Source organism: Teleopsis dalmanni, chromosome 1, assembly GCF_002237135.1.
Source record: "Teleopsis dalmanni isolate 2A chromosome 1, ASM223713v2, whole genome shotgun sequence".
NCBI lineage: Eukaryota > Metazoa > Arthropoda > Insecta > Diptera > Diopsidae > Teleopsis > Teleopsis dalmanni.
The window spans coordinates 138597182-138608471 of record NC_051846.1 but is presented as its reverse complement, the minus strand read 5'-3'; the positions used below and the strand labels follow the sequence as shown (position 1 = coordinate 138608471).

The 11290-nt window shown below is 31.7% G+C and overlaps 3 protein-coding genes across 3 annotated transcripts; 1 reads left to right on the top strand and 2 right to left on the bottom strand.

Moving 5' to 3' along the window:
* Positions 1-1875: 1875 nt before the first annotated feature.
* LOC119666318 lies at positions 1876-2730 on the bottom strand. The gene has a single exon (XM_038075600.1). The coding sequence runs from the start codon at positions 2728-2730 to the stop codon at positions 1876-1878; it is 855 nt and encodes a 284-aa protein (XP_037931528.1).
* A 122-nt stretch (positions 2731-2852) lies between these two features.
* Positions 2853-6536, bottom strand: LOC119666316. The gene is made up of 2 exons (XM_038075599.1): positions 3220-6536; positions 2853-2985 (listed from the first exon to the last, which is right to left on the bottom strand). Exons 1-2 carry the CDS (start codon positions 6534-6536, stop codon positions 2853-2855), a joined length of 3450 nt encoding a protein of 1149 aa, XP_037931527.1.
* Positions 6537-9015: 2479 nt separating this feature from the next.
* On the top strand, positions 9016-9566 carry LOC119666315. The gene is made up of 3 exons (XM_038075598.1): positions 9016-9063; positions 9120-9229; positions 9305-9566. Exons 1-3 carry the CDS (start codon positions 9016-9018, stop codon positions 9564-9566), a joined length of 420 nt encoding a protein of 139 aa, XP_037931526.1.
* Positions 9567-11290: the final 1724 nt, after the last annotated feature.

The following is an 11290-nucleotide window of genomic DNA, read 5'->3' as shown; positions in this document are numbered from 1 at the left end:
TTACTATATTAAAAGTATTTATAAAAAAGTGTTCATATTAGTGATTGGAAACCTTGAATAAATATGTATTTCTTTAAATAAACACTGCTTGGAAATGTGTAGATGAATCAGTTTCCACTCCTAGAAAACCACTCTTATGAAAGGAAATAATGATTTGGTTTATCTTAATAGCAAAGTAGAGCAATGTACAGAAAAATATTATAATTCATTAATTAAGACAGAAATAGGATTTTAAGTCATAAATGATTAAAAAGTTGTTTTGAAACTATTTAATAGCTCTGTACTGAACAGCTATGAAAGAAACTAGGTCCTCACCCAAATTTATTTTAATCTTTAATAATAACATTTACGGATTTATGAACTATTTTCAAGTATTATTTTTGCCTAAAATCTCAATCCCGAGTTTCTGATAACAAAACGTTAAAGCTGCTCTCAAATAAAATGGAAAAGATGAACAAAGTGAGGATTTACACACTTCATTACGATTACGTACACTGAAGCATGCAGAACACATGCTCAGATACGCGCAGACTGTGCCGTGCCTTGTGGAGTTAACACACATCCCGGCATGAGGTTCACAGAAGTGTATAAAAGCTGATATAAAATCCTTTTTAATCCTAAACGAGCGCTAAGCAGAGTGCAGCTTTTTTTCTATTTGCATTCTATTTTTATTAAAATTTCGAAACTAGCGCAAGTTATGTGAAAGGGCACACAAGTGAAGAGTGAAGAGGTTGTGGTATTTAGGAAGTGCAGAGTTGAGAATTATTAGGTTGCACAACGGCAATGACTAATGAGAAAAATTCTACAGTAACAATAAATGAAGTAGATTTCTAGTTATAACTGAGCGGACGTGAGGAGATGGAATGATGAGACGATAACAACTGGTAACGCAGAAAATCGCAATTCTTGTATTAAAAATATTTGATCTTTTAAACGTATGAAAAGATGCAGAATAAAATTTTGAAATCTTCTGGTTAGAGTAGTGGTTGTAAAGATTAGTGTCATAATAAGTTAGTGTCACATAAGTCGCTCTTGCCTGCTTAGTGTCTTTTACTAAGAAAGTATGGAAAGAACACCGCCCGTTTACGGTATTGACCGTAAGTTTTCATTTCCCAATTTTGAAATTACATACATGCACAAAAGCCATTGTATTTGTAAGTATGTAATGGGTACTAATTTATTGTAATATTGAACCATGAAACAATCAGTTGTTGCATAACATATTTCAACAATAAATATCTCAACAGATTAACATGAAATCCCAGGATCAATTTTTGTTAAAATATAACTCTGAAATGATTCCGATATACCGCAGGTTAAAAGATAAATTTAACAAAGTACATAATAATACAATACTGAAGAGTTCGCTTACAAAGAAATGCAGAGGAATTACTCAGTGTCAATTTCACAGTGTCAATATTCCTAGTCATCATTTGCTAACAAAATTATTACTTAAGCTAGCCTTAAGACCTAGTGTACATTTAATAAATTAAAGTACACACACTTTGAGTAATTTTTAGCTACTGATCTTATTTCAAATAATGTTGTGTTTTTATACAAAAATATTTTAAGACTAATTTCTACATCAAGGTTAAAATATTATGATTTTAGTGGACTGTATTACATTTGTCAAAAAAGGTTAAAAAAGGTTAAAAAAAGGACGGAAGTCCCAACACTTGGGATTTTCCTCCTATTGTTTTTATGAATATATTTTAGTTTAATAATTTAAATACGGTTGCTAAAAAATGTTACTATTTATCTATATTTTTCTTTAGTACATAATTCTAAGAATTTAGGTGATGATATAAACTATAATAATTAAATTTATGGTATAAATTCCTGTTCATGATTGAACATTCTGCCGGAGGTCAAAACTCATGTTCGTGATTGAACATTCTGCCAGCGGCCAAATTCTACATTCCAATTTCGTTTAATAACATTTATCGTCTTATTCTCAGCAACATGTATTTGTTCGTGTACGCCTTCCAATACACATAATTTCTGAATCGGACGTTTTATTGTGCCGTTCTGAGTTTTTACCGATACTACTCTCACCAGATTATCTTTTCCAGGATGAACGTCAATTATCTTTCCAAGAGGCCATCTTCCTGGATATGTTTCCTCATTCTTCACTATTACCACTTGGCCTTCCTTAACATTTGCTTGAACCCCTTTCCATTTGTACCTCTGCTGAAGATTCGTTAAATATTCTTCCTTCCATCGTTTCCAAAAATGTTTCTTCATTGCTTGAATTATCTTCCAACGATTTAATGAAGATATGTTCATATCATCTACTGCTTCTGGATAGTCAATGATAGCATGCCCAATTAAAAAATGACCTGGAGTTAATATATCATTGTCGTCAACATTTGCACAAAGCGGTCGTGAATTAAGTATGCCCTCAATTTGAGTTAGAAGTGTGCTTAACTCCTCATACGTAAGTTTATTTTCGCCAACAACTCTTTTCAAGTGGTGTTTTATTGACTTCACGGCCGACTCCCATAAACCTCCAAAATGAGGACTTGCCGGTGGAATGAAATGCCATTTTATACCTTCTGCTTCCAATGCACAAACTGCACTCACATTGCTTTTAATAGCCTGTTGTAAATCCTTATCTAATTTTTTGGATGCTCCAACGAAGTTAGTACCGTTGTCTGAGTATATATGTGAACATTTGCCTCTGCGTGCAAACAATCGCTTCAGCGCCGCCAGAAATGAGTCTGATGTCATGTCACTTACCAACTCTAAATGCAAAGCTTTAGTTGCCATACATACAAATACCGCTACGTACCCTTTAAAAGTTTTTTGGCCTCGCCCTTTAGAACATTTTATTAGCAATGGTCCAGCGTAATCTACTCCACAGATTGGTTCTCTAACTTTTCCGGCTGAATTCCTCTGGATGCTAGGTCTGCTGGATTTTCCTTTGATCGCACATAAAACCAATTGGCGCTTGGAATTAACGAGCTTATTTCATTTACTCTTGACCTAATAAATTTATTTTTGCTTGAATTGCTTTTTATTCAGCATAATGTAATCGTGGAATCACTCCATGCATACATTTTTATTTTTCTGTTAATTATGTTATGAATTTTATTTAATAATTTTGCCAATAGATGCGCTGCACACAGCTCAAGCTTCGGCAATGTTTTTCTATTTTTTATAGGATTTACCTTACTTTTTGCTGCTATTATGGACACCTTTGCGTGCGTTTTTATGTACACTATTGCTGCGTAGGCCTTTTCCGATGCGTCAGCGAACCCCACCAGGCATATTTCATCATTTCCGGTAACTCCTACCCATCTCTCAATTCTGATTGTTTGTATTGCGTCTAAGTTCTGCACAATGTTTTTCCATTCTTTCATCATTTCTTCATTTAATTTCATATCCCAATCTAAATTACTTATCCAGAGCTTCTGCACAAATAACTTAACCAATACTGTAACTGGAGCCAATAGTCCTAATGGATCAAATATTTTACCTAGATACGATAATGCCATTCTTTTTGTTATATAGACGTCTCTACTTTCTGCTATCTTAAACATGAATATATCATTGTTAGGATTCCATTGCAAGCCAAGCGTTTTTATACTTTCTTCTTTATCTATATCAATGACCTCATTGTCTTTTGATTTTTCCACCGTTTCTACTATATCCATGCTGTTTGAGCACCATTTTCTCAAATGAAATCCATACTTCTCCAAATGTGCCGATATCCTTAGCCGAACACTTTTGCACTCTTCTTTTGTATCACCGCCAGTTAGAAGATCGTCCATATAAAAATCGTCTTTAATTATTTTCGATATGTGATTATCCTGACATTCATTTGCTATTTCAAATAAAGTTCTTATAGCTAAAAATGAAGCAGGGGCAATACCGTAAGTTACAGTTGTTAACTTGTATTCTTCAATTGGCTGATTAATCTCGCTTCTCCACAAAATATGTTGGTATTTCTGATCATTTTTACTCACCCATATTTGCCTATACATTTTTTCTATGTCAGCAACTATGGCAAATTTTTTCAGTCGAAACTTCAACAATATATCAAAGATATCCCTTTGCAACCTTGGGCCAACATATAATACATCATTTAAACTATTTTTATTCGTGGTCTTTGCCGAAGCATCAAAAACTACTCTCACCTTAGTAGTGATACTATTCGCTCTTACTACTGCTTGGTGAGGTAGATAATATTTTCCCTGTCTTTTTGAACTTACTCTTTTCATATGCCCATCAGCTAGATACTGTTTCATGAATTCGACATATTCTCTCTTTAATGATGGGTTTGCCTGTAATTTTCTTTCCAAATTTATGAATCGTGCCATCGCCATTTTGTATGAGTCGCCAAGTTGGTGTTCTTCTTTGAAAGGTAACTCAACTACAAATCGTCCATCTTCATTTTTGGTAGTTGTCGCAGCATAATTTTTCATACAATATCCGTCTTCTGATGAATCTTCATCCTCTGGAATTTCTTCTATTTCCCAAAATTTCTCTATGTTGACGACGTTGGAAGAGATGAATCCTTTAATGCTTCTTTTTGCTTGTAAAATACCTGATAATATCCAGCCGAACTTTGTTGATTGCGCCAATATTTTATCTTTTTTAAGTAGACCGCCTTCAAGAATTTCTCCGTAAAGATCGCTTCCTATGATTATGTCAATTCTATCGGATTTATTAAAATTTGGGTCCGCCAAGGTCATATTTTCCCACTTATCTATATTATAGCTAAAGGTTTTATCCGGTTGACAAGATACCAATGATGGTAAAATTAATGCTTCTGCATTTATTTTATATTTACTGGTGAATCGTGGGTGAATTTGAAGATTTATTTTTGCCTTTGCAACGCCAACCGGTGTTCCTCCAAACCCTTGCACTTCCATTTTTACTTTTTTCCTTGGCAAATTTAATATTTGTGCCGCTTCTTCTGATACAGCTGTAGTTTGCGACCCTTGGTCAATTAGTGCCCTTAACATAATCATCTCACCTTGAACACTTTTTACGCGCACTTGCGCCGTTGCAAGTAACACATTTTCTGCTGTGCCCGTATTCATTGTTAATGTTGATGTGTTATTATTTTGCCCTGAATTAATGTGCAAAAGAGTATTATGCCACTTCCCACATTCTTGACATTTTGTCTTACTATTGCATCTTTTTGTAGTTTTATGCGATAAACAGACGCGACAAATTTTAGCGTCTTTTACCCATGTATTTTTGTCCTTGACTTGTAGCTTTAGAAACTCATAACACTTTAATGCCATATGTCCTTTTTTGTTGCAGTAAAAGCACTGGTAATCATTTGCTACTATAGTTGTCGCTGTTGTTTTTTGAAAAGACTTTACATTATTAGTTTGTTTCTTAGATTTAATCGCCTCTGCTGCTTGGTATTGCTGCTCCAGAAACTGTAATACATCGTCCAATTTTTGAATCTCCTTTGTCCTTTTTATATTTTGCTCATATAGCCGTAATCCTTCCTTATCCAACTTCCTGATTATAATCCTTGCTATTATTGGATCTGCTTCATTCGTTTTTATACCCATTGCCTTCAGCCCCTGGATACATTCTATCGATGTGTCAAGCAACTTTTTCAAACTTGACGCTGAATCATTATATACAGATGGTTGATCGAGCAATTTATCGACCAATATTGTAAACAACATTCTTTCATTTTCGTACCTTTGCGACAAAATCTCCCAAGCTACAGCATAATTCAATTCCGACACCGGTAGATGTTGTATCAGCTTGCTTGCTTCTCCTTTTACTAATGTTTTGAGTCGATACATTTTCTCAACATTCGAAATTTTTCCATCCTCATGGATAAGCCTTTTATATAGATCATGAAAAGACGACCATTCTTCAATATTACCGTTGAAATTTGGGATTCTAATGCAGTCAAGCTTAACGTTGTTCCCCTCACGTAATTTTTCCATTTTATTGGCTAATTCATCTAACGCCTTATCGTATTGGTCTTCAACCTCATCATAATCATTCAGAATGTCTACTTCATTGTACGACATTTCAATAACCAGCTTCTTATAGATACTTCTAATGTCTTCGAACTTTCTTTTCCAGATTCCATTAAGTTGTTCCAATCGCGTGACAGTATCATAATGGTCAAGATTTTCTAACATCTGTCTTAACCTTGCGATGTTATTGTTATATTGCTCTACTAGATTGTTGATTTTATTTTTCTCAATTTGACTTTCCGTTATTTTCTCGTCTACACTTTTGCTTTCAACAGATTCTGCATTTCTATCTTTGCTTTCAACTATTTCTTCGAGCATTGTTTTCACCTGAATCACTTTTTGATGCACTGTATTGTAAAAGTCCTCTTTAAAATATTTGTCTTCCTTATTCTCCGTTAAGAGTATTTTCTCGTGATTATCTTTAAATTGATTCCATAATCCTTGTACTTTATCTAAACGTTCTTTTATTGTATTCGCACGCAACTCACGTTTGCTGCTATTCTTCTCGATATTCTTAACATCGTCATATATTGCTCTTTGCTGTTTTAGCAGAGCTAATAATTTTGATGGATCCATTTTCTTTTTACCGTACCGATATTTAAATCTCGATCAATGCTTTTTGCACTATATTTAAATTTTTGGCACCGATGTTTAAGCCTTGGTCCACGCTTGTATCTTTTAGCACTGCACTATATATTTAGTTTATGGCACCGATGTTTAAGCCTCGGTCCACGCTGGTATCGCACTGTACTCAATTTCACTTTATGTCTCGAAGGACCAAAATGTACATTTAATAAATTAAAGTACACACACTTTGAGTAATTTTTAGCTACTAATTTTATTTAAAATAATGTTGTGTTTTTATACAAAAATATTTTAAGACTAATTTCTACATCAAGGTTAAATTATTATGATTTTAGTGGACTGTATTACATTTGTCAAAAAAGGTTAAAAAAGGTTAAAAAAGGACGGAAGTCCCAACACTTGGGATTTTCCTCCTATTGTTTTTATGAATATATTTTAGTTTAATAATTTAAATACGGTTGCTAAAAAATGTTACTATTTATCTATATTTTTCTTTAGTACATAATTCTAAGAATTTAGGTGATGATATAAACTATAATAATTAAATTTATGGTATAAATTCCTGTTCATGATTGAACATTCTGCCGGAGGTCAAAACTCATGTTCGTGATTGAACACCTAGTTTCGACAGTAAAATCGGTCCTCGATGCTAATATTAGCTAAAGTGAGATTTCCACTAGGTATATGGGCGTGAAAAACTAAAATTCAATTCAATCCTATAATACCGTAAAAATCCTCCTATCTGTACTTCGGCACGCAGAATCAAATGCATTCTTGTCCATAAGGAAGTACTGTTCAATTCATTACTTATGGATTAACATATTAAGACTTTAGCTACACTAATTACGATTTCGTAATTAAAATACTAGCCTAATACTATTAAAACACAAGGCTTATGTTTGTTCTAACACTCACTCACATCCACTTTAATTTTGAAATTATCTACAACTAGTGATTATTATTATTTTAATGAACCCAAACAACTGATTATTAGACACCCTAGTTCGTGTTCTGGCTGACCTTAGTTATTTTATGTTTGTTAGGAACTTCAACGTCAATAGATGAGTCTGATTGCACTTCTTCCTTATACTGAAACTCGTTTGCATCTTGACTATTTTGAGTTAAAAAAATTTGACCATGTTGTCCAAATCCTAACACTGAAAATTGTGAGTGCAGAGCAGTAGCAATACAATCTCCAGGTGGATGTATCCAACAGATTGGCTTGACTATCTCTTCTGAATCCATGTCCAATATCTTCAATTTTCTTTCTTCAGTTTGAGTGTCCACATCCTTCATGAGTTCGTCACTAAGGCCTTTGAACGAGGGTTCCTGACGTTGTTGTATTAACTTGTCTATCTTCGCAATAGATTTGCGTAAGTCACGGAGAGCACTTTCGAGTTTACCATAACTCCCAACATTTTCCTTTAATTGGTTTGTGACTTTTTCTAGTTTATCAGACATGATGGACAAAAAAATTTGGTAGGATACTGATTCACCGAAATGGGTTGGAGTGATTAATTTTGTATTTTTTTTTTGTTTATTTTTAAATTTTATTAAACATCAAAATTATGTTTTTAAAAATTTTAAATTTCTGATTCAACGATAAATTGATTGATATTCGAGCTGATGTATTAATTGAAATAAATAGCATTTATTGTTATATACATTGAGGTAAAAGCAATATAATTGTTACTTCTTCACAGTGTAATCTTGGTAGATGTCTGTTTTCTTTTCATGCGTTCTCTTAAATTGATAGTCGTCATAACCTGACAAAATTGCTGGACTTAATATTAAGTAATTATATGTAGTCACAGGATTGCATTATATTAGAAATTTAAATTAAAAAAGGCAATTAGATAATTCAGTAGACCTAAATTGTTAAAATCATGCATACATGGAATTAACAATTCATTTTTTCAGCAATAATTATTCGAACTAAATGTATTTAAGTTAAGCAATAATTTAGTATTTCTTCTACCTAAATTTAGAAGGTCAGGTCCGAGAGTAATCGAAAATATCTGTGCTATTGGAGTAAATGAATAAAACTTTGGCTTCTAAAGTAAGTGAAACTTTATCTGGAATGGCGAGTTTAAAATTGTTTCTTATTATTTTAGAAATAATATTCTAAAAAATTTTTTTTAACCATTTATAATAAAATATCACTTATCATTACAAAGTAAATATAATTACAATTTTACTCATATATTTACTGTGTTATTCATAAAAATTTCTTAAAATGCTTTTTAAATACATTTTAGTTAAAATGTATTTTAACTTTATAATGGCCTTATAATGCACATTATTCATAAACGTATTATAAACCTTTGATAACTATAATACAGATGTTAATAACATTACTGTTAAACACAAAACATTTTACAACACTGTGAGGAACAAAATGATATTAAAACGATTGTCAATTCAAATTAAGGAAAAAATAGTTGTGCTAACGTTCACAATTTTGTTTACCATGGCGACAAAAAAAATTAGGGGAGATAATTGGACCGCTGAAGACAAGGTAGATCATATTTTTGCAATAGTTATTTTTAATTATAATTATACTCTATTTTTCAGACTTTGCTTAAAGAGCTCGTTCGTGAAAACATGAATTGTATTGAAAATAAGAACACGGACACAAATACAAATAAAGCCAAACAAAATGCTTGGATTAATTTACACGAATGGTTTGTATGCACACACTTTCATAATTAAATATGTAAGGCGCCTTATTTTTGTTTTTATAAAATGGTTTATTTTAGCTTTAACGAAATGGGTTCTGTGAAGCGATCAGTGGTCCAATTAAAGGCACAATGGTCTATTATAAAAATGAACGCTAAAAAAGAAAAAACTAAAGAAAGACGTGAGATCTTACAAACAGGCGGAGGGCCACATCGTCCTGCAGAAGCATTGGGAAGTGATGACATTTCTGTTTGGCTTCCAAATGAGTTTGTAGTTGACCACAATATATTTGATTCGGATAAGAATAAATTTGAAGAAATAGCAAGTACTGAAATTATATAATTATATAAAATTATATAAAAAATTAAATTAAATACTCACCAATTTCTTTAATTACGCTTATAGCATCCATATTTAATTGTATTTCACCCAAAAAAAATTACTACACAATCAAAAATTGTGCTTAAAATGCTGTTATAGAAGGTATGAACCTTTTTTAAATTTTGACATATTTTAACAGCATTTTAACAGCATTTTAAGTTTAAAATACGTTTATGAATACAGTTTTATAAATGCTTTATAACACTGTTAAATAACGTTTATGAATAACATTTTCGATAAAATGTATTACAAATCTACTATAACTTTTTATGAATAAGGCCGTTAATCTTTATGCAGTTAGTTTGGTGCTGCAAAAGTAGGTTCGCATTAACTCCGAATGTATAATGGAGTTTGGTTATTTTGGTATACAAATTCGAACTAAAGTCTTTAATCTTGAAATATTATATCCGTGGGTCCACTTTTTTATTTTGGCTGGGACTCGAACAACAAAACAAAGGTAAGTGAATGTAACTAATAAAATTTGATTATTATGGACTTAAAATTACATCAATATTTGATTACAATAATAACTGTTATTATTTTTGTACCGAACCATCGTAGTTAACTTACTTAAAATTGCTTGAATTACTTGAGTCTCTAGTGAGTTAACTATAGAGTTATTTTAGTCAAACATCAATAATTCTTTTTTTGTGAAATGCAATTCTTAGAAAAATGCAAGCCATCGTGTATGTGACAATCAAAATTAAGAATTTCATGATATTAACCGTTTGTTGTTAAGAATATTTTTGCTGTCCTTAGTCTAATCCAATATCGGATGTCTTTCATTTATACCATGCTTGCGGTCAAAAATATAAGTAATTATTAGAAATCGGTTCTTTAAATAATGTACTTTATGTCCAAAAAGTCAGTTGTAAATACCTTTCTGACTTTATCTAATCTTTTGAGGATCAATTTTTTTCTGCTTTGGTAACAGGTTGGTTCCAGTTATTTTTCTGAGTCCAATCTACTTTTTTCATATATTTTCATATTTATTAAGTTTTCAAATATATCAAAAGCTATATCAAAAGATGATCACTACATGATTTAACATTTATTCGAAAATATTCTCGTATTGAACCTTTTATTGAATACATTTACCCTTGGAATGTATTCAAATTTTAATAAGGATCTTTTAGGATTTCCTTCAAATTTATCAAAAATATTTGAATATTTGTTAAAAAAGTTCGAAAATGTAGTTGTTCTAATTGGCTTTTCATTTTTAAGATTAACGATGTATTTTTCGTTTTACTTTGAGTCCAGGTATCTCTCAATGAGATTTTTACATTGACAATAACATACTATATGATCTTCCGTACTTAGAAAATTTAAATCCTTGAAAAATACTTGGTAGATCTGTGTAACCAATAGAACTTTAAGCCTACAAAGGTGCTTAACTCTACCTGGTATCACGCAGTCTATGTGTAGTTTGCAGCCTGTCAGATAAATCTAACCTAAACTTTAGTTTCTATATTTACTAATTTTGTTTTATTATAAATAAATCCCGATATAATGCATGTTTTTTTTTAGGTATCGAAATATGACTAAGAATATGCAGAAGAGGATTTTTTAAACGTCAGGGTATTAATTTGAATTTGCAACCGGTTCAAGATAATTTTTCTGTTTATTCACTTCTTAAATAAGTAATTACTTCGCTTAAGGATAAATTAAACGAAAATAGTAATAAA